At 43.5% G+C, this 24759-nt stretch overlaps 1 protein-coding gene across 1 annotated transcript in view; it reads left to right on the top strand.

The window, feature by feature from the left end:
- Positions 1-1791: 1791 nt before the first annotated feature.
- Positions 1792-24759, top strand: part of znrf2b (zinc and ring finger 2b) — a 207283-nt gene continuing 184315 nt past the window's right edge. Inside the window, exon 1 of the mRNA XM_072560612.1 lies at positions 1792-3216. Within this exon, the coding sequence (XP_072416713.1) occupies positions 2727-3216 (490 nt within the window). The 5' untranslated portion in view covers positions 1792-2726. The remainder of the gene's footprint in view (positions 3217-24759) is intronic.

Here is a 24759-nt window from a genome sequence, read left to right as displayed (position 1 = left end):
CCGAACGTAGGTGGGAAGTTCTTGGACTAAGGGGGACAGTACCTACAACAAATCCGAAGCCTCCAGCAACTCCACCAAGGACATGCAGGTCCTTGGACTCCTCCATTGCCATACCATAGCAACACGACGGTTGGAGGAAGAGCGCCTCATCTTCCACCTAGGAACCCTCCAACCACGAGGGATGAACTCAGATTTCTCCAGTTTCCTCATTTCCCCTCCCCCCACATTGTCTCAGTCAAATCCCTCGAACTCAGCACCGCCTTTCTAACCTGAAATCTTCTTCCTGACCTCTCCGCCCCAACCCCACTCTGGCCTATCACCCTTACCTTGACCTCCTTCCACCTATCGCATTTCCAACACCTCTCCCCCAAGTCCCTCCTCCCTACCTTTTATCTTAGCCTGCTGGACACACTTTCCTCATTCCTGAAGAAGGGCTTATGCCCGAAACGTCGATTCTCCTGTTCCTTGGATGCTGCCTGACCTGCTGCGCATTTCCAGTAACACATTTTCAGCTCTGATCTCCAGCATCTGCATTCCTCACTTTCTCCTCGAAGATTTTATAAAGTTGGAACAAGACTTCTTTGCTCTGATAGTCTATGAACTGGTTAATGCAGGCAAGCATTCTGTATGCCTTCTTCACCATTCTGTCTACCTGTGCTGTACTCCCATTCTTTCTGTCTCTCTTCCCTCATTATTACTGTGTCATCTCTGTGTATTGTTCCATGTCTCACCTTAATTGTTTGGTGTGATCATCTGTATGCTGTTCCCTATCTGTCTCACTGTTACTGTGTGATCTGGGCATTGTTCTCTGTCTCTCTCATTCATTATTACTTGGTGATGTCTGCATTGATCGAGGTCATAATTTCATTGTTACTGTCTGATCTCTGTGTATTGTTCTCTGTCACACATTTTCTCTCACACACACATTGTTACTGTCTGATCTGTGTATTGTCATCTGTCTACATATTTTTCTCTTACATTGTTACTGTCTGATCTCTGTGTATTATTCCCTGTCACACATTCTCTCTCTTTCTAATTGTTACTGTCTGATCTCTGTATTATTCTGTCTCTTCCCTCTCATTGTTACTGTGATCTTATTCGGTCTATCTATTTCTCATTGTTACTATTTTATCACTGTATATTGTTCTGTTTTTGTCTCTTTATTAATGTCTGATCTCTTGTATTGTTCCCTATCTCTGTATCGCATTATTACTGTGTGATCTCTATAGATAGTTCATATCTGCCTTTTCATTTTTACAATGTGATCTCTGTGTATTGTTCCATCTCTCTCCCTAATTGTCACTGTGATCATTGTATATTGTCCCCTATCTGCCTCTCTCATTATTGTTGTATGATCTCTGTATATTGTTAATGGGTTATCGTTGCACTGTTCCTCTCTCTCTCATTGTTACTGTGTAATATTTATGTATTGTTCGTCTCTCTCTCTCATTATTACTGTGTAGTCTCGATTCAAATCTCTTTCCTTGTTACTGTGTGATGTCTATATATTGTGCCTGTCTCCCTCTCTTTGTTACTATGTGATCTCGATTCCAGTCTCTCTGTTACTGTGTCATCTCTGTGTATTGATCCTGCCTCTCTCTCTCTCTCTCTTTCATTGTTACCGTCTGATATCTATGTATTGTTTCTCTCTCTCTCATTATTAGTGTGGACTCGATTCCAGTCTCTCTCTTTCATTGTTACTGTGGTCTCTATGTATTGTTCCTGTCTCTCTCATTATTACTGTATGGTCTCGATTCCAGTCTCTCTTTCTCTCACTGTTACTGTGTGATCTGTATGCATTGTTCCTGTCTCTCTCTCTCATTGTTACTGTGTGGTCTCAGAAAATTGTTCCCTGTCTCTTTCTGTTTCTCATTGTTAACCGTGATATCTGTGTATTGTTTCCTCTCTCTCTCTCTCTCTATTTCTCATTATGACTGTGTGATCTCTTCCTGCTGTTTGTGACGTGCCCTGACGCGAGGAAGGGGGTGGCCAGTCAGTCAGTCATTGAGTAAGTCTCTTGTGTCTGTTGTGAATGTGTGTCGGTGTTAATGTGGCCGTCCTCTGGACTGTAATGATGCGTGTGTGTCGGCGTTTGGATGTCCCCCTGTCGAGCAGCATGCCAGGAGCTCCCAGAGCGTGAGGAAGGCAAAACAGGGGCGGGGAAGAGGAAATAGGTGAAGCAACAGAGAGAGAAACAAAGAAAGGAAAAGCAACAGCTCACTTTTGTTTTTGTTCCGATTGCCATGCTGTTGGTTTAGCGCTGAGATGGCGGATAGTGCGGGGCAGCAGCAGTCCAGAGGAACGGCAGCAGGAGCTGAATCGGGAGCGGAGCCAGCGCGGCACTCCCGCCGGTTGCGGGACACTCACCCTCGGGCCACTTGCTGAACCTTTCTCCCTGTCTGCAACGCCGCTTCGGATCTCCTGCCCACAAGGGGCTGCAGAAACGGTATCCGCTGAAGCCGACTCGCTTTCCTGACTGGGATCTTTCTGTTCCTCATCTCACACACACACACGATCCGGTGCTTTGTTTTAAATTCTTTTATTTGTGGAGATTATCAGCAGAACAAGCGGTGGATTCGAGAGAAACACTGGGAGTCTCTTTCTTTACTGGGGGAGGAGGGGAGGGGAAGAGAAGGACCCAGGAGCGGAAGAAAGTGGCTCAGAAGTTTGCTGGAGAGCGATTTGAGAAGCGCCTGCCTTTCCCCTCTCCCCTCCTGGTCACCCCCATGGGGGCAAAACAGAGCAGCCCGGCTCCGAGCGGTCGCACCCGGGCTTACTCGGGCTCCGACCTGCCCTCGCACACGAGCAGCAGCAGCAGCAACGGGAGCAGCCGCTCGGTCGGAGGGGCGGGAGCTGCAGCCGCTTCTACCTCGGGCCAGAGCTCCGGGCTGGCCGCTACCTCCGGCGGTAGGAGCGCCGCCGCCGCCGCCGCTCTGAGCCCCAGCGGCCGCTTGCACTTGCTCTCCCCGCCGCCTCCTCCTGCCCCCCTGGTCCCACCTCCCGCTGCCGGTGGTTTCAGGTCAGCGGCTGCCACCAGCAGCAGCAGGAACCAGTCCGTCAGCATCCCCAACAGCGGCGGAACTTGCAGCTCGCAGGAGGAGTCGGAGGGCAGCACCCCGGAGGAAAGGACGCCCGAGCGGCCGGGGGGACACGGCTCAGCTCCCCGCTTACTCATCGGCTCGCTGCCCGCTCACCTGTCGCCGCACTTATTCGGAGGTAAGCGCTTCTTTAGAAACGCGGGCGGTGTGCTGACATGATTTGGAGATGTCCATGGGGTGAACAAAGTTAAAAACCCCACAACGCCAGGTTATAGCCCAATTGAACCTGGTGTTGTGGACTATAACCTGGTGTTGTGGACTATAACCTGGTGTTGTGTGATTTTTAACGGTGTGCAGATAGGTCTCTTCACAAACCGAAGGCTCCTTTGTATTGGGACTCTGGTGGAAGAGGGATTTCTTATTGATATTTTAAAAAAATCATTGAAACACTTCGGCCCAATTTTAACAGGTTCCATTCCTCCCACTCAACGCGGATTCCCCGGCCCTTACCCCTGTCCTAAATTAGATGATGAATTCTAGAGATTAATCAGGATCTCTTACGCTGACCAGCACTGCCTTGTCAATATGTGAACTCTTGCGTGGCTCTCCTGCATCCGGACAGCGATCGTGCTTTTGTGAGGAGCCCCCAGTTCCCCAAGTATTTCACCTGCACCGCAGACAAATTTGTTTTCATTCTGTAGCACCTTTCCTATTATTTACAGCTGTGTTTTCAAAACATGTCTTTGTTCCCCCGCTTTGGCTGGCTGTTAACAGGTGATGTGGAGGGAGATTCAGTGCTGAGCAATCACGGCGAGGGACTTTCACAACTCCCACCGGCACGCGTTGCTTATTCCTCAATACATTATTTACTCAACTACCGGGTTCTGATTCGTGAAAGCAATTTGCAGCGCCTGAGTGTTTATATAGTCACTTTACCCAAAGCCAGTTCAGTGAATCCTCGGTATAAACTCGGCCAAATGATTGAGGAGCTTGACATCCTAAAGAAGTGTAACCCGGCTGACTCCTGCTCTCTCACTCGCCCCTTCCTCAGGCGTGGTGTGCAGTCAATCAGTTCCTCTCTCCTTTGAGCGTGAGGGATCTCTATGGTCAGGATGTTTTCTGTGGGGAATCGCATGGCCTCCTACCAACACCTCATCTCAGTAGCTTTTCCAAGATCAGTTGAGCAAAGTTTGGACTATTCCAGGCACCACTGCGGTCGTTCTTGAATGTGTTCAGCTCCCATTACATAGCTCACCACTCTAGTGCTGAAAGTCTCGCCATGTGTTATAGTAAATGGCTAGTCAGGATGTTCACACAGCAGTACAACTTAGAATTGGGTAAGAAGGATGATTGGGAATTTAAAAACCCATAGAGACACATGACTGAAAATATATCAATTTTGTGCTTATCACATAGTTTATCTTTCTTTGTGTTCCTTATGAATTTCTTCCAACCCCACTATTCTGCCTGGAGATATCGAACCATTCAGCCACTATAACCAGGAAGATTGATGAACAATTTGACACCAGGTTACTGTCCTATTTTCCCATTATATATGGGGAGGGGTACAGAGGGGGACTTCCACATGCCTCTGTCCTCTCTGCAGGGAGACATCCACTCTCCACTAAGCTCTATTCTTCCTGTGGTGGACAGTTGTTGGGAAGATTTTGAAATATGTACCTGTGACTAATTTTGTCGTGAAGTAATTTACTTCCAGCTTTTAAATAGGTTCCATTATGTAGGTTGTGCAACGGTTATGATCCTGGAACAGCAGGAGCCCTGAGCTAGAGATCGAGGAAATGTGTGCCAAATCCCATCATTGCCGTTTGAATATTTGAATTTGATTTAAAAACAAAATGAAAGTAAAAAGCTAGAGTTACACAAAGGAGTGAAGTAGGCCATTCAGCCCTTCAAGGCAATTCTGCCATGCAATGAGATCATGGCTGATCTTCTAACCCTCAATTCCACTTTCCTGCCTTATCCTTATAGGCCTTGATTCCCTTGTCGATTAAAAATCTGTCTATCTCAGCCTTGAATATACTTAACACCTCAGCCTCAACAGCCATCTACGGTAAAGCATGCTGTAGATTTACTGTCCCCTTGAGAGAAGAAATTTCTTCTCCTCCTCTGTCTTATTATGAGATAATTGTATGCCTTATTATGAGATTATGCCCTCTGCAACTCAATTCTCCCACCAAGGAAGCAACGTCTCAACTATTTTGAGCCCCCTAAGAGTCTTGTTTGTTTCAATAAGAACTCTCATGCTCCTAAATTGCAATGAGTACAAGTCAACCTACTGTACCGCACCTCTTAAGAAAATTCCTCTATATTTGGGATCAACCTGTGAAGCTTCTCTGGACTACTTCCAGTGCGAATATATTAAGACAGCCAAATTGTTCACGTTATTCTAGCTGTGCTCTCACTGGTGCCTTGTATAATTGTAGCAAGATGTCACTTTAACTCCATTCCATTTGACATGAAGACCAACATTCTAATTGCCTTCCCTATTACTCACTGAATGTGATTGCAAGTTTTTCGTAATTCATGTACTAGGACATTCCACATCCTTCTGTGCTGCAGTTTTCACTGGCCTTTCCCTATTTAAATGGCATTCAACTCCTTTATTCTTCCTGCCAAAGTGCATAACCCTATGTTTTCCACCTGCCAAGTTTACATCCACTCACATAGCCTGTCTATATCCCTCTATTGACTTCTATATCATCCTCACAATTTATTGACTTCCCATCCATTTTATGTCATCTGAAAACTTGGCTGTAGTACATTCATTTTTCTCACCCAAGTCATTAATATATATCGTAAATATCAATGGCCCCAATACTGATCCTTGTAACAATTCACTAGATACAAATGCCATCTTGAACTGCCTCCTTCCTTGATCTGAACTCTTGTGGTCTATTAGTTGGCCAAACCCATCTCAATGCTGATAAACTGCTCTCAGCACGATGGTGTCTTATGCTATTTAGTAGTCTTTATTATTGAAAGTGATCATTCGGTTCCTTATTCTTTTTTCTATGAGCCAGATCTCTGTTATTGTTATGAAAATGCAATTATTCGCTTTTTGCTCATTTTCCTACCTATTCTTAATTTATCATTAAAAATACTTCTTAAACATTTCACCTTTGCTTTCCTAATGTTGCCTACTCAAAAGGTAGGGATGAATTTATTTAGTAGTTCAACATGTCCAGCAGGTCCCCTTCTGGAAGAGGGCATCAGTACAATCCAATGTTTCAATCTGTTCAGCTTGTTTCGGTAGAGGTCAGAGAAGGATGATGAACTCATTAGTCTTTTAACTGAACTGACTTTGAGAATCAAACTATTTTCAGAACTGGTCTAACAGCAGGGGAATTCCACTGCTCTGTAATAAACTGTTGGATGAGGAAGTTACAGTTCTGACATTGATAAGCAAGCCTGGTTTAAAACAGAAATTGTGTTTAAAAGGGGGCAAAGTCTTCACAAAGAAAAATCTGTTACCAATTTGAAGAGCTGAAAGGTTATTTCCATTGCATCAAAGATCCTCGAACAAACAAAGGTAAATGTTGGGGAGCACTTAATGAAAGTGTATATTAATTAAATGACAACTGATGCTTTCCTGTCAGAGTTGCTGTAATAGATGTAAATCTGACTGCAAGTTCAGAAATAATGTCATATTAGGTGCTATGTGACTTTTCAGTTTTTTTTAAACCCTCACCGTCCAAAACCTGTTTATTTTATGATAGTTGGAAAACAAATACTTCTACAATGGCTTCGTGAACTTGATACGGAGCTGCTGGTGTTGGACTGGGGTGGACAAAGTCAGAAGTCACACAACACCAGGTTATAGCCCAACAGGTTTATTTAAAATCACCAAGCTTTCGGAGCACTGCCCCTTCATCAGGTGAAAAAGGAGCAGTGCTCTGAAAGCTTGTCATTTTTAAACAAACTTTAGTGAACTTGAGTTGATGATAGAGAAGTTATTGCTTAACTTTTTCTTATCAGCAAACAACTTCATTATAATTGTCATACCAAATAGGATGATTTTGGCTGAGTTGCACGACTGCTGTATTTTGACTGTGTAAGCACAGTATTTCAAATTTGTAACTATTGGTGACATGGTGCTGTTTATTAATATATACGGTGATGAATTCTCAATACAAGAATCTATTGTGGTTCTGTGAATATTCTCTAATAGTTGTTTGACAGCTGTTGAAAATGATAAGGAACCCCTTGTGTAGTAACACATGCCCTGCAGTAATGGGATATGGGGTCAGTCACGAGTTGTTGCCAGCTTTCAGTTGGCCTGTCTATTGGTAAACACTGAATGGAGGCTGGGCACTTCTATGAGGAAGTGGTTAGGTTTTGTCACACTTGTACATTTCCAGGCAGCTTTTTTTTCTGCAGTATTCATTGATGGGATCTGGATAACATTGGCAAGGTTAGCATTTTGTGCCTAATTTTAGTTGTCTTTTGGAAAAGGTTAGTGATTTATAAGCATCATTATTAGTGGCAAGGTTATAGAGTAATGAATTGTGCAAGGGAACAGAAAGGGAGAATGCTGTAGTCACTGATTACAGTCACTGGCTCAAGGAAGGAACGATAGGGAGATTAATAGCCCAGATCTTCCTGTCAGCAACAATGCTGTAGCTTACACTGTTAACTGCATTCTAAATTGCATTCTTAGCTTTTACATCAGCTATGGTGGGAAGCTTCCTCTGTGTCTTCAGCATGGTTCAATTGTTGAGAGGAAATGCGCAGTTGAAACAAAACTGTACCCTTGAGGTCTACCTTCAGTTCAGTTTTCACAAGTGTTTTAAAGCTAATCTTTAATCAATTTTTCACTCTAGTTTCTCCAACTGCATCCATGCCTACTACTCCGGGTTTTAAACAAAAACCTAGGTATGTCCTGGATAACCGGCCCCTGGTTTACTCATTGCCAAGTCCCCATTGAGCCATTTCTGGTGGACAGGAAGACTGGAGTTCCAGTGTAAGTTACACCCTGGAATCTCTGCCTTGCAACTTTCAATAGCTGAGAATGACTCCTGATTTGCAGCAACCAGGACCTGGAAGTTCTCCACCATTGTTCCTGTATCTAGGAAATATGGGAGTAAAAGGAGGAGGGGAGGTCTTCAAATGATGAAAATCTCGTAAACGTAATCAAATGTGTAGTAAACACTGAGGAGGAGAGCAAAATCTTTCAGGAGAACATTGATTGGTGAAATGAATAAATGACATTTAATGCTGCTGTGTGTGTTTTGGTTTGAAGGATGAGTTATGAACTAAATAGTACAGTCTTAGAAGAGGACTCAGGAAAAGAGCCACCTCATGGTGTACATACTGTTCACAAATTTTAAGCATGGTAAAACAAGTTGTGAAACACATGGAATCCTTGGTTTTATCAGCAGAGGAACAGAGTACAAAAGCAAGGCTGTGATGCTAAACCTTTCTAAAATACCAGTTGGGTTTAGCTGGAGTATTATTAAATTCTGGGTACCACTCCTTATTAAGGATGCCAAGTCTTTTGAAGAAAGAACAGAAGAGATTTACTGGAATGGCACCAATTTGATATTCTTTATTTGTGTGTGGTTCTTAGAATGGAGAAGGCTAAGACAAGATTTGCTAGAGACAATCAAAACTACTAATAGCTATGAGAGTAAATAAAAAAAGTGATAAAATGGTTACTACTTAGAGGCTACAAATTGAATATGCGTTGTAAAGGTATCAGCAACAACAAGAGGAAACATTTGCTTATAACATGGCAAGGTCTTCTGATCTGGAATGCATTGTTTGAAGGGGAAGTGAAAGCAGATTCAATCATGATATACAAAAAATAATTAGATAAAAGCCTGAGGGGGAAAATAATTACAGTACAATGGTAAAAGACTAAGAGGATGATCTAAATTGGATAGCTCCAACAAACAGCTGGTGCAGGCAAATATCCACTTTCTGTGCTGTTTCATTCTATGGTTCTATGATGGGTTTGAATTATATAAAAACTTGATAAGAGTGGTTGATACTTCCTGTTCAGGCCAAGTATTCTAAAGTTGTTCTTAACAACATTGGAATGTAGGAAATAGGAGCAGGATGAGGCCATTCAGACCCCTGAGTCTGTTCTGCCTTTCAAATAGACCCACCTCATTTTCCCATTCTCTGCCCATTGCCTTTGTTTTAATAACGAATAATCTGTTGACCTTTGTCTCGAATGTGCGCAATGACTGAGCTTTCACAGATCTCAGTATTCTGGGATTTACCACCTCCTGAATGGGAAAAAATAAATAAATGAATGAATAAAAAAATATTATTCTGAGACTATGTCTCTTGGTTCTAGACCAATCCTCACAGCCAATGAATGCATCTTTTCTGTATCTACCCTCCTGAGCCATGTAAGAATTCTGCATGTCAATGGGATCAGCCCTCAGTGCTCTAAACTAGAGAGAATGTCCGCCTTTGTCTCCACAATCTCTTGTTGACGGACAATCTGACCATCTCAGGAATCAGTCTGGTGAACCTTCATTGCACAGTTTCTATGGTAAGCATATCCTTCTTTAAGAGGGTTTTGTCACACAGTGGTAGTGTCCCTGCCTCTGTGTCACAAGGTCTTACTTCAAGCCCCACCTGTCTGGTAGGCGTATCATGACAAGTATGAACATGTTGAATGAAAATAATTATCCTTCCTTGGGTCAGGAGAGTAAAGGTTTACACAATGTTCCAGCACAAACAAAAACAGAAATTGCTGGAAAAGGTCAGCAGGTTTGGCAGCATCTATGAAGAGAAATCAGTTAACGTTTTGGGTCCAGTGACCCTTCCTCAGAACAGTCCTCCAAGTGTGGATTCACTGAGGTTACATATAATTGAAACAAGACATTTTTATTTTTGTGGTTAGCATGATCAGTCATAATGTGGTTGCACATTGAATCATTTATTTAAGATTAATTTCCTTTTGTTCTCCCAAAGAAGTGAATATTGGCGAACTATGCAAATATGATAAGGTTACTTAACTTTAGTGCCCATTTAAGAGTATTCACTTGCAGCTGCATTGTGATGAAGGATTATGGCTCTAATAATTTGCTTCCTTAGACCTATTAGTTGGTAAAACGCCTACAATTGACCTGCATAGTACAAGGAGTAGGCTATTCAACCCCTCAAATTTAATCTGTCATGTATTTGGGTCCTGGCTGATTTTATATAGTGATGCCATTTTCCCTCCTTGTCTCCATGTCCCTCAATGCTCCTGCCTATCAAAAATAATATTAGTTTCAGTTTTGAATTTTTCAGTTGACTGAGCCTCAGTATCTTTTTGAGGGAGACTTTTCCAGATTTCCATTTCACTCTTGTCAGAAGTTGATTTCCTGGTTTTCATCCCTGATTGGCTACGTTATTACTTTTAGGATTACTGTAGGCCACTTTATTCTGGATTATTTTTCCCCATCAAAGCCTTCAGTTATCCGATTCAGATAATTAATTCATCATTAATCTTAATTACACCAGCCCTTTATTATCTATATATATATAAGGGAATATAAGGCTTGACTTTGCAACTTGTCTGCATGATTTATCATTCTGATGGATCAGCACTGCACCCACTCCAAGGGCGATGTATCCTTCCTGAGCTAGTGTCCAGAACTGACTGCATTTCTCGACATAGGGAATAGCCAGTGATTTTAATTTTAAACAGCTGATGACGAGACTTCTCTGACCAACTGGCCCGGTGAAAGTTAATTTTAAAGACACTTCATTTGGACAGTGTACCCGTGGGCCGCAGAAGGCAGCCAAAGCGTGGAAACAAAGTGCTGAGTGTTCATTTGCAGCCTGACGGCCAACAGGGCAGTTTGTCTCCCGTGTCGCGCTTTGGGTTTGACTTTCAGGAGTTGAGACCTCGTGCGTGTGTGCAACTTGTTTCACGACATGGAGCGGGGTTGGCTGCAGCGAGGGCTGATTATACTACAGACAGGAAACAAACGGCCTGCCTTCCTGCAGCAACGAAAACCTGCCCCAGAAATGGATTTTCTTGTCGTGACTTGTCTCGGTGTAATTTTTTTATATTGCTCGTCTTTGCGCATGTCTGCTTCAATGTCCTTCAGTAGTTGCAGTGAGCTGGCAGGTGTTGTCCGTATTCCTGGGTTGGATGTTCTCCGGGCGTGTACTATTAGTGAAAAGCCCCCCCGCCCCCCCTTTTGTATAGCAGCTGGCTGCGTGTTCAGTATACTTAATGCTGCTCCAACTACTCTGTAACACAGTGGCCGTAACCCTCTGCAAAATTATAACGTTAACCATAATGTCTCCATACACCGTTCGGTGGTGTCTTGTAATGCATCAAACTTTAAATTTGTTGCTAAATTGTTTCAACGTTTGCTCTTTTACACAAAACGTCGTTTATCATGGCTGTGATAAATAAGAAATTAGATCACTTACAGTAATCTACAGGCCCTTCGGCACAGCAAGTCCACACCGACCCTCCGATGAGCAACCCACCCAGACCCATTCCCCTACACCTAACACTACGGGCAATTTAGCATGGCCAATTCACCTAACCTGCACATTTTTGGACTATGGGAGGAAACCAGAGCCCCTGGAGGAAACCCACACAGACATGGGGAGAATGTGCAAACTTCACACAAACAGTTGCTTGAGGTGGGAATTGAACCCAGGTCTTTGGCGCTGTGAGGCAGCAGTGCTAATCACTGTGCCACCGACACACATAAAGTAGTAGCTGGGCAACATGTGGTCAACTATTGGGTTATGCTATTTTTCCAAGGTGTCTTTAACCTTGTTGTAGTCTGGATTAAGGCCAGAGAGAGGTTGGAACTTCGCAAACAGTAGTTCGAGATTCAGTTGATGTTAAAGAGCAAAATAGGTTCTCAAACATTTTTGTAATTCAACTCTTTGGGTTTCCAACACCCCTTGCTCCCTTCCAGATATGTTGATTTATAATCCTGGTCCTCACGTGGAGTAAATTTTGACACTCTGATAGATATATTCACTAACTGAACATGTGATGTTTTTCTCTAAGTAGATTGCCTGACCTTGTGAGCAGAAGTTTCCCCTTAGCTGGCCATAACCCTCACATGGTCTCAGACGGTTGCCATTCCGTCTCTTCCAGAATCCTGGAATATTGCAAGCACCTTCCTTGACTTTGCAGAATGTTGAGCACATTAGATATGCTCAAATTAGCTTGTGTTACTAGTAATATATAAGCAAGATTTACCTCTATCTTGCTACGCATACTGTTGTATAAATTTGGCTCTGAACTGACTGGCAACCCCCTTGAAGGGCAATCTCTCCTTTGTGAGGTGAATGTAACATACCAACTCCCACCTAACAAATCAATCAAACATCAGCTTAGCGTTTGCTCCAACCAAGATCAGCTAACTGAATTTGCAGTGTGCCTTGTCAGCATGGTCCCAAATTACTCCACTTAACACCTCAAGCCATAATTTTTGTTAGGCTTTGTTAAAAGACGGTTTATTTTTTGGTTCTCATGCTACTTTCCAAGGGGATTGGAAGAGCTCACCAGATGTCCTTCCTGCTGCCTGCCACCTATCACTCAAGTGACATCACGTTAACAGTTCAACTGGTCATGCAGTTTCTACAGACAGAGTAAGCTGCTTGCCATTATTTCCTATTGTAGTAACTACACTTCAGAGCCATTTCATTGGCTGCAAAGTTCTTTGCAATGTGCTAGCATCATGAAAAGTACAAGTACAACCTCTTTCTTTCTACTTCACTGTGTCCTGTCAAGTTTGGAAGTCATGGATGCATTATCGAGGTTTGTGTCATGGGATTCATAATTTCATGAGTGGCTCTTTGATAACTTATTAGATCAAACACATAATTAAATAATGGCCAGTGTCTTAATTAATGGATCCATCCCCTGGGTATTTATATTGAATTCTGTTTCTATCATACATCTGATAGTTTGCCGATTAATAGGAATGCAGGGTTTCTTTCTGTGATGCATCAAAGGTTAATGTGATAACTATATGTTACTCTATTATACTCGGGATGTAATTGGAACAGTGTCTTTGAGGGTCAACTTTGTGGATTTAAAAGGTTTATGTACCTTTGTCGTTCTCTTCATTCACTGTGTGATGTCAGTTACAATGTTTGCACTCAGAATGTCCTTAATGTCACGTGTTTGGAATACTTACACTCTGAACTTTGTTTTAGTTGCTAAGTCCATCTCTTTGCTCCTGGTGGCAAAATCCCCTGCTGCTTTAGTAAGGGAACTGGATTTGGTAGTGTTGGCTGGTTCAGGAGTCTACTTCTGTGACAATTCAACCTAAACCTGCCTTCATTATGCTGTGTGCAATGTATTTTAAAACTTTTCTAACTCAAGATAATCCCTGAAAGAAATTTTCACAAGAGAAAGGTAAATTGATGCATATCCCTGGATTATGGAAGCTTTAATCCAGATAACATGAGGTACAAATATTTATCTGGATATAACTAAACATAAACATATCAATTGACAGTTGGTGTGTTTACTAATACAGTACAAACCTTCATATGTCAAGATTAGAGTGGAGCTGGAAAAGCACAGCAGGTCAGGCAGACTCATTCCTGGTGAAGGACTTCTGCCTGAAACATTGATTTTTCCTGCTCCTTGGATGCTGCCAGACATAGAACATAGAACATAGAAGAATACAGCGCAGTACAGGCCCTTCGGCCCTCGATGTTGCGCCGATCAAAGCCCACCTAACCTACACTAACCCACTATCCTCCATATACCTATCCAATGCCCGCTTAAATACCCATAAAGAGGGAAAACCTGCTGTGCTTTTCCAGCGCCACTCTAATCTTGACTCTGATCTCTAGCGTCTGCAGTCCTCACTTTTGACTAGTTGATCCAAAGCTTCATATCCTAAGTGCAGTTAGGTGACGGGCTATTCAGTGGATATTGTTGGTGGAACCATAATTTACCTTTTATACTCTGCATTTTAGCCTATATCTAAGGCCAGTCATGTGGATAGCACCAGTGGAGGCTAAATTGTGGAATATATTGATAAATTGATAGAGGAACTGCTTCAGAAACATTTGAGTTTTTACCTTGTCTCAGTTGAGGGCAGTTGACTACTTGACCAATTCTAATATTCTCCAGCGATCTCATCCTTTGAAATTCTGTGTTGTTCTTGGATGTACTTCCTGTGAACTTCGAGAATTAACATTGAAAGAATGGTGTGCCACCTCTACCTATTGAAATGTAACTACATCCTGTGGAGAGGATAAGTTTGAATGTGGCTTTTAGGTATCTATTCCTTCACCAGTGGAATAAATTCATAGTTGTATGGTGGCTTATTAATAGTCTTCTCTAGACTTCTAACCACTGGGGAACTAGGAAATAGGAGTCAACCATTCAGCCCCTCAAGCCTGTTCAACCAATCAGTTAGGCCATGATTGAGCTTAATTTTCAATCTACTTATCCACATTTTGTACCACAGCCCTTGATATTGCTACCTATTCTATTAATATCCATCTTGGTATTTTCAATTGTCTCAGCATCTTTTAAGGAGAGAGTTCCATCTTTCCATCATACTTTGTAGAAAACAAAATGTTGTTATTACAGTCCATCTTGGATCTAATCTTAAGACTTCCAATTGTGGATTCTCCAGCTAGAAGAAATATTTTATTCTGTATCTACTCTTTTGAATCCCTGATTCATTTAAAAATTTTTAATTGGATCATGTCAACTATTTAAACACAAGAATGCATGCAAATTTTACATGACATGTTCTCATAATGACATCATTCTGGTGACTATGGGATGTATCTTGATGCTTGGTACCCATAATTGAATGCAGCAGTTGACATTTTGGGTCCAGTGACTCATCCTCAGCGCTAATGGTAGTTAGGAAAATGTCAGTTTATATGTAGAAGATAGGTGGGGGGGGAGGGAGTAAGGAGTAAACAATAGATAAGGATAGAGCCCAAGGAGAGAGAAACAGTTGGATGGACAAAGGGATCAGTAATGATCTGGGTGGTAGGATGTTAAAGGAAACTGTAAGTGGCGAACAGTAAGTAGTGTTAGACCACCAGAATAGTCTCGGGGCTCTTCACTTCTTCCTGGAGCAAATGCCTGAACAGTCTGCACCCACCACCACCCTCCCCCACTTGGCTGAGCTTGTCCTCACCCCCCAACAATGTCCCTTTCGACCCTTCTCATTTTCTTCAGGTCAGAGGGGAGGCCATGGGTATCTGCATGGGCCCCAGTTATGCCTGTATCTTCATGGAGTACGTGGAACATTCCTTGATCCAGTCTTATTCCAGATGCCACCCACAACTCTTTCTGTGATATATCAATGATACCATCGGTGCTGCTTCCCCCTCTTCTCCGGAATTGGAAAAGTTAATCGATTTCACTTCCAGTGTCCACTCTGCCCTCACTTTCATCTGTTCTTTCTCTGGCTGCTCCCTTTCCTTGACATTTCTGTTTCTATTTCTGGGGATAGACTAGCCACTTATGTCTACTGTAAACCCCACCGACTCCCGCAGCTACCTGGACTATACCTCCTCACACCTGTTTCCTATAAGGACTTCATTCCATTCTCCCTGTTCCGCCAGCTCCATCATATATGTTCCGATGAGGCCAACTTCCAGAAGGGAGCCTCCAAAACATCACCTTCTTCCTCAATTGAGGATTCCCCAGCACCATTGATGGCAGGGCACTCAACCGGGTTCGATCCATCTCACACACTTCCGCCCTCACCCCCATCTTCCCTCCTGCAACTGCAATAGGGAAACGGGTGTCTTGGCGGAGGTGGAGGGCGTGGGTGGTGTCTCGAACGTATGTGGGGAGTTCCTGGACTAGGGGGGATAGGACAGTGTCGAGGTAGGTACAAATGAGTTCAGTGGGGCAGGAGCATGCTGAGACAATGGGTCGGCCAGGGTGGTCAGGCTTGTGGAACTTGGGAAGGAGGTAGAACCGGGCAGTGAGGGGTTCCCGGACTATGAGGTTGGAAGCTTTGGGTGGGAGGTCTCCTGAGGTGATGAGGTTCTGTATGGTCTGGGAGATGATGGTTTGGTGATGGGGGGGTGGGGTCATGGTCGAGGGGGCGTAGAACAGTCGATCTTCCGTAATTACACCGGCACCACTCCCCACCTCTTCCTCCGTTACATTGATGACTGCATTGGCGCCACCTCGTGCTCCCGCGAGGAGGTTGAGCAATTCATCAACTTCACCAACACATTCCACCCTGACCTTAAATTTACCTGGACCATCTCTGACACTTCCCTCCCCTTCCTGGACCTCTCCATCTCCATTAATGACGACCGACTTGACACTAACATTTTTTACAAACCCACCGACTCCCACAGCTACCTGGATTACACCTCTTCCCACCCTACTTCTTGCAAAAATGCCATCCCATATTCCCAATTCCTCCGCCTCCGCCGTATCTGCTCCCCGGAGGACCAGTTCCACCACAGAACACACCAGATGGCCTCCTCCTTTAGAGACCGCAATTTCCCTTCCCACGTGGTTAAAGATGCCCTCCAATGCATCTCGTCCACGTCCCGCACCTATGCCCTCAGACCCCACCCCTCCAACCGTAACAAGGACAGAACGCCCCTGGTGCTCACCTTCCACCCTACCAACCTTCGCATAAACCAAATCATCCGCTGACATTTCTGCTACCTCCCAAATGACCCCATCAGCAGGGATATATTTCCCTCCCCACCTCTTTCCATCTTCCGCAAAGACCGTTCCCTCTGTGACTACCTGGTCAGGTCCACGCCCCCCCCTACAACCCACTCTACCATCCTGGCACCTTCCCCTGCCACCGCAGGAATTGTAAAACCTGCACCCACACCTCCTCCCTCACCTCCATCCAAGGCCCTAAAGGAACCTTCCACATCCATCAACGTTTTATCTGCATGTCCACCAATATCATTTATTGTATCTATTGCTCCAGATGCGGTCTCCTCTACATTGGGGAGACTGGACGCCTCCTAGCAGAGCGCTTTAGGGAACATCTCCGGGACACCCGCACCAATCAACCATACCGCCCTGTGGCCCAACATTCCAACTCCCCCTCCCAATCTGCCGAGGGCATGGAGGTCGTGGGCCTCCTTCACCGCTGCTCCCTCACCACCAGACACCTGGAGGAAGAACGCCTCATCTTCCACCTCGGAACACTTCAACCCCAGGGCATCAATGTGGACTTCAACAGTTTCCTCATTTCCCCTTCCCCCACCTCACCTTCTTTCCAAACTTCCAGCTCAGCACTGTCATGACTTGTCCTACCTGCCTATCTTCTTTTCCACCTATCCACTCCACCCTCCTCCCTGACCTATCACCTTCATTCCCTCCCCCACTCACCCATTGTTCTCTATGCTACTTTCTCCCCACCCCCACCCACCTGTAGCTTATCTCTCCATGCTTCAGGCTTTCTGCCTTTATTGCTGATGAAGGGCTTTTGCCCGAAACTATGATTTTACTGCTCCTCGGATGCTGCCTGAACTGCTGTGCTCTTCCAGCACCACTAATCCAGAATTCCCCTTGTCCTTACCTACCATTCCCCCAGCATCCACATCCAGACAATCATCAGATGCCATTCCTGCTACTTCCAGTGAGATGCCATCACTAGACACATATCCCCCCCCCACCCCCCCATCCATCTTCTGCAGGGACTGTTATCCCTGAGACACCCTGGTCCTTCACTCCCCCACAGCCCCACGGCACCTTCCCCATGCCACTGACAAAGGTGTAACACTTGCCTATTTACCTCCTCCATCCTCAGTATCCAAAGGCCCAAACATATTTTTGAGGTGAAGCAGCACTTTACCTGCACTTCTCACAATCTAGTTTACTGCATTCATTGCTCTCAGTGCGGTCTCCATTACATTGGGAAAACAAGGCGTAGATTGGGTGACCGCTTTGCAGAGGATCTACATTCTGCCCATAAAAAAAGGCCCTGAGTTTCCGCTCGCCTGCCATGTTAACACACCAGAGGTAAAAACAATGACTGCAGATGCTGGAAAGCAAATACTGGATTCGTGGTGCTGGAAGAGCACAGCAGTTCAGGCAGCATCCAACGAGCAGCAAAATTGACGTTTCGGGCAAAAGCCCTTCATCAGGAATAAAGGCAGTGAGCCTGAAGCATGGAGAGATAAGCTAGAGGAGGGTGGGGGTGGGGAGAGAGTAGCATAGAGTACAATGGGTGAGTGGGGGAGGAGATGAAGGTGATAGGTCAAGGAGGAGAGGGTGGAGTGGATAGGTTGCTCCCGATGTGGTCTCCTCTACATTGGGGAGACTGGGCACCTCCTAGCAGAGCGCTTTAGGGAACATCTCCGAGACACCCGCACCAATCAACCAAACCGCCCCGTGGCCCAACATTTCAACACTCACTCTGCCGAGGACATGGAGGTCCTGGGCCTCCTTCACCGCCGCTCCCTCACCACCAGACGCCTGGAGGAAGAACGCCTCATCTGCCTCGGAACACTTCAACCCCAGGGCATCAATGTGAACTTCAACAGCTTCCTCATTTCCCCTTCCCCCACCTCATCCTAGTTTCAAACTTCCAGCTCAGCACACTCTCCTTGACTTGTCCGGACTTGTCGAACCTGCCTATCTTCTTTTCCACCTATCCACTCCACCCTCTCCTCCTTGACCTATCACCTTCATCTCCTCCCCCACTCACCCATTGTACTCTACTCTACTCTCTCCCCACCCCCACCCTCCTCTAGCTTATCTCTCCATGCTTCAGGCTCACTGCCTTTATTCCTGATGAAGGGCTTTTGCCCGAAACGTCGATTTTGCTGCTCGTTGGATGCTGCCTGAACTGCTGTGCTCTTCCAGCACCACTAATCCAATGTTAACACACCACCCTGTTCCCTGGCCAACATCTCTGACTCAGGCTTGCTGCAGTGCTCCACTGAGACTTAGTGCAAGCTGGAAGAACAGGGTCCACATTGGGACCCTGCAGCCCTCCGGACTCTATATGTAGTTCAATAATATTAGGTCCTGAACTCCCCCATGTCCTAGCCCCCTACCACACACACACACACACACTAGGCCTTGTTATCACAGTCTGTCGTACGCACTACCTATTGTTAGTCACTAACAGCCTCCGTTAACAGTATTCATGCTTCCAGCCAGATCATTATCCACTCCTTTTTCCAACTGTTTTTCTCTCTCTGTTTGGATTCTTTCCCTATCATTTGTACATACCCCAACCCCATCTTCTGCATATAAACTGACATGTGCCTAGCTACCACCAGTTCTGAGGTAGGGTCACCGGTCCCGAAGTATTAATCTTGATTTCTCTTCACAGATGCTACCAGACCTGCTGAGCTTTTCCAGCAACTTCTGTTTGTGTTTCTGATTTACAGCATCGCGGTTCTTTCAGTTTTGACTGAATGCAGCATTCCAGAGGTCTAATGAAAACGTTTCTAATTGAAGTACCAGTTCCCCTGTTTTATGTCCAACATTTCGTTAGCCTTTTTGGTTACTGTTTTTGCTATGAGCTAGCTTTTAATAATTTGAGTATACGGACACCTGAATTATATTGCCATTCCACAACATGAAAATATAGTAAAATCTTTTTTTCGTTATGATCCAAAATGGATGTCCACATAGTTGAATATCCTTTTTCATAGAATTGCCCACTCCATGTCAATTTCCAGCTTCCTCCACAGGGAAGGATATTGTGATCGCTGTTTCTCAAATGCACCTCCATTGAAATTGTTCCATTTGTCCCACTGCATTCAGTGAACCATCCCACTTACTTTGTACACTAACAGTTTAGGAATTCTGCCACCTCTGTTCTTTTACGCTGTTGCTATCCCAGTTTTTATTGCAATAATGAAAATAACCCATTATCTCTACTGTTGGTATTTGTAGTTTTCTGAAGTTCAGCTGTAAATTTGCTTATGATTGATATGATAGAAAGCTAAGCTTAATGCAGGGAATAAAAAGGAAAATGGACAAAGAATGAGAACAGATTAATAGATAATATGAAAGGATACTCAAAAGTTTCTCTATATGCAAATAATTAAGTAGTTTACAAGAAAGCTGGACCTGACTAGGTGACAAAAATATGTTCTTGTGGAGGCAGTGGACATGGTTGAGTTACTACAAGTTTGTATATGTCTTCACTAGAGTGGAGAATCTTGCCAGCGTTGCAATAATGGAGGAGGTAGTAGAAGGAAATGACACTTTAAAATGTTGGCAGTGTTTGAAGGAGAAGTCACTTGCTCAGCTGCTGAATGAAATATGGCTGGAGATTGACTGTGAAGTTTTGAACCAGAGTCTGTCTTAGATAGGGGAGTAGTGCTCTGGGAATGGAAGGTTGTGAACATTTCAGTTCAGTTTGAAAATGGAGAGGGGGCCAACAACACTTCAGATTGGTCAGCCCAAGGGTAGTAGAGAAATGTGTAAAAGCAATCATCCAGACAAAATTAAACGTCACTTGGAAAAATGAGTTAATTAATGAGAGCCAGGGTAGATTTTGTGAGAAGAAAGTTGTTTGACTAACTTGATTGAATTCTCTAATTAAGTAATGCAAGGATTGATGCAAGTGTTACAGGTTGGTGTGTTGTATGGACATTCAAAGTATTTTCGATAATTAGTTGCAATATAGACTTATTAACAAAATTAAATGCAGGGGATTTATAGGAGCCATAACAGCGTGGAGATGAAATTGATTAAGATCAGAAAACACCAAATAATAGTGAAAGATTGTTTCTCAGCCAAAAACAATATACAGTGGGATTCCCTCTGGGTTCATATAGGCGCCACTGCTCTGTTGGATGTGTCTATTCATTACCTGAATGTGATTATGCAGAGCATGACTTCAAATTTTTTTACATGGCATTAAACTTAGAAGTAGCAAAACAATGAACTGGATTATTACAGATTTGAGGATGATTTTAGATTGGCAAAATGAACATGTCACATTAAATTAATGCGAGGAAGTGTGGATGGATGCATTTTGGCAGGAAGAATGTGGAGAGACAAATATACTTTAAATGGTGCAATTTGAAAAGATTCATGAATAGTGAGGATACGCATACACAATCTTTTCAAGATGATGAAAAGTCAAGACATCTATTAAAAGAATATACTGGTTCCTTGACTTTATAAACCGAGGAGTAGCACGCAAGCAAGGAGTAAACCCTCACAAATGTCTTGTTAGATCTCTGGAATATTGTGTCCATTATGGCCTTCGTACTTTTGGAAGGATGTCAATGTTTCTGGGAGGGTACAAAAGGGCTATTGTAAATTGGCCACCATGCCCTTATGTGGAGATGATGAGAGAAGCTGGAAGTGATCTCCTTGGAGCAAAGCACTTTTCCAAGCTTTAGTGGAGGTGTTCAAAACTATTAAAGGTTTTGACAGTGCAATAAAATGGTTTCCAGTGGAAATGAAAGGGCACAGATTTAAGGTAATTGGGAAATGAACCAGAGGTGAGGTAGCAATTTTTCTTTTTGTGAAGTGACAACAACTTGTCTACAACTCTAACTCTAACTATCGCTATAACTCTACTTATCTTGGTTGCCCTTCATTACCTCTCAAAATCACAATAAGTTAGAATGTAGTTTTTGCATACGCATGCACCCCAGCCCCACCTGCATACTGGAGCCCAGACACTGAAGTTGGAGTAATTTTGGTTTCTCATTGACAGCAGTATAGGCTGAATAATTTTCCACCTGTTTTAGATTACCTGGAATATGCTGCCTAATGACGGATGATTGAAGCAGATTCACTTATACTTTCAAAAGGAAAGTGGATAAATATTTGAAGGGGAAAGATCAAAAGGTTGTTAGGAAAGTACAAGGTAATAGAACTAACTGGATAGCTCTTTCTGAATTAGCACAGGAGCAACAAGCTAAATGTCCTCCATCTGTGCAGTTGTTTACAACAACAAGTCCAGACTGAAACAAAATTTAGCTAAATACTTATACAACTTATATAAGGTCCAAGTAGGTGGCTGATATAATAGGACCAAATGGGCAGCACGGGAGGTTTCAACTGTGGGCTTTTGTGTTTCATTCATTAAAATATTAACCGTGTTTCAAAAGTACTTCATTTGTTGTAAAGTGCTGTGGGTCATGAAAGGTGCTATATAAATGTAATTTTATTCTCTCTTTACCTATGCACTTTGACACTGACGCTGAGATCTGCTTCCTCTGAATTGTAGTCCATTTATTAAATTAAAATTCCATTTTAATCTCCATAAAGTCGAACCCCCCCCTCCCAACCTACAGTATTTGATTTAATTCTTCAGGCTTTGAGCCTGCTGTCTCTAAGGATGGCAGCTTCAAAAATTGTTAAATTGTCAGCAGCATTTATGTGGAAATTTCACAAAACAAAATCCACTTCTTCTGTTTTCTCCTCCAGTCTGTGTTTAATTAAAATGAGGAAACTTTCTGCAGTATCACTCTTTGTATTTTGTTTGAAATGTATTTGTGGAAATTATCTTGGACTAAGGGAATCAAGTGACCTCTGCAAAGAGACTATTTTAAGCAAAGCTTGCACCTGACTAGATAATGTGCTTGTAATGTGCTGACCTCTATCTCAGTCACTACTTTACAGTTAGGATGGCTTTTATTCTTTACTTGCTGCTACTGACTCTAGCCAATGGTTCCAGCCCCTTCCCTAGTTGTTGTCTCTAGTTAAACCCGACAGTTCTCAATTTTATTTGTCCTGAGCTACACTTCTGACCCTACATTATCTCTATCACAAAATCTGTGCTGTCACCTGTCTGTACCTCTGCCTCAATGTATTTATTGCAGTAACTCCATCCATGTTTCCGAGATGTTCTGGTGTGATGACTCCAATGCTCCCCTCGTCAGTCTCACACCTTGATCCACATTTTTGATCTCCCAAGATCTTAACTTCCACCAAGTTGCATGGAAGTTATTCCATTGTGACATACAGTTTGAGAAGCTCCAAACAGTTTTCAGCCTCACGAGCAAGGAATCAACAGTGATCATTCCTGCTTCATCCAAAAGGGACGATTTCACGTGTATCGCTCCTGACAGACTTTGCCTTCCCAGCTTGGTCGGCTGTGAGGTGCCATGGATTATGCTACTGGACTTCACCAAAGTTCTAGTTGCATTTCCATCATCCCTCCTGTTTGGAAGGATGCCAGCTACCCAACCAAACCCAATCTATTTGCTGGTCTACATTGGATCTCTCTTTGTCAATTACTTGATTTTTGCAGTTCTCATTCTTGTATTTAAATTGTTCCATAACCTCACCCACATTATCTCTCCAACCAGCTCCTCTGGCCCTACCTCTCATTGAGAACTTTGTCTCTCTAATTCCCACCTCTTGCACAAGCTATTGCATGACAGTAACCTGAGCCATCTCACTGACTGGGGTTGTGGAGGCCCTGAGCTCTAAAAATTCCTTCTAAATCTCATAATTGCTTGCTCCATCCTCTCTTGAGTGTGCACTTGAAACTGCATCATTTGAAGCTTTTGATCAATGTCCTAGTGTTGCCTCTCTGCCAGGTTTGTTTTGCAAACCTTTGCTGTATTTTAGGCACTTTGTAAATGTAAGTTGTTGATTATAACTCAACTTCTCTTGGTTGCCCTTGATTATCTCTCAATGACAATAACTTGGTCTTTGAGTACAAATGCACTGATGCTCCATCTGCATATTGGAGCCCAGTGACTGAAGTTGGAGTGCTTTTGGTTTCATATTGAAAGGCAGTGTAGGTTGAATAGTTTCTCATCTGTTTTGTAGACTACCTTCATACCTTTAGGTGAGGTCTGGTATTGCAGCAATGAAGATGGAGAAGACTATTGTTGCAATGGTACAGCCATGTTTGACCCCGGTCTTCATCAAGGTAGGCTCTGTGCTTGTTCCATTTTTGAGATTCATGGCTTGTGTTTCACTGTGGTGCCAAGGAGGATGGTAGTAAATTTGAGGAAAGGCAAATTCGAGGAGGATATACAGTAAGTGTCCGTGGTTGATGGAGTCAAAACACTTTTGTGAGGTCAAGAAAGTGTCACAACAGTACCCTGAAGCATATGAGAGAATGGGTTTTTCACTAAACACCTAGAAGAGTGCGGACCTTTTCCAACTAGCTCTGTCAGCGCAACATCATCCTACGTTAAATAATGGTGTTATCCTGGAAAACAGCACAGCTTTTTGGTGTCAGGCCTTGAAGGCAGACTTGTATGACAAAATTAATTTTCTTTGAATGTGCCACTTTAACCTTCAGCTGACAGAGGTCAAGAGTATTTGAGAATCAAGATTACAAACATGCCTAAGGTCACATGTTATTGGGCAGCAACAACTCTCGCAGTCCAGTGTACTTCACCAATTTGGACACACTATAGCAGCATTTCAAAGCATTGAAGAAGTACCATTAGCAATGTCTTCACAAAATCCTCTAAATCCAATGGCAAGAAAAGTGGTCCAAAAACAATGTCCTCTACAGGCCAACACATCTTATGGAACTGGTTTTGAGTGATTAACTTCTCAATGAGTGTTGTTTGTATTTGACTTCTAACTCCCAAAGCAACTGCTCTACCTGGATCTTAGTTATGACAGGAGACTCCAGGAGGAAATCTGAAATGCTTTTGCGATGTCCTCAAGACATCGCTAAAGACTTCAAATACATCTGTTACCTCAAGGGAGTGTCTGGCTTGTCCAGAAAATTTATTCAGAAGAACCTAAACCCTTTGGGAAATTTCATTGGAAATGTGCAAAGTCAAGGTGCTGGGGAGAGTGCACAACCTCCCTATAATTCATTTACGCAGCCCTCTGAATCTCCTC

The sequence above is a fragment of the Chiloscyllium punctatum genome, chromosome 41 (genome assembly GCF_047496795.1).
Source record: "Chiloscyllium punctatum isolate Juve2018m chromosome 41, sChiPun1.3, whole genome shotgun sequence".
Lineage (NCBI taxonomy): Eukaryota > Metazoa > Chordata > Chondrichthyes > Orectolobiformes > Hemiscylliidae > Chiloscyllium > Chiloscyllium punctatum.
This window is presented reverse-complemented; position numbering and strand designations above follow the sequence as displayed.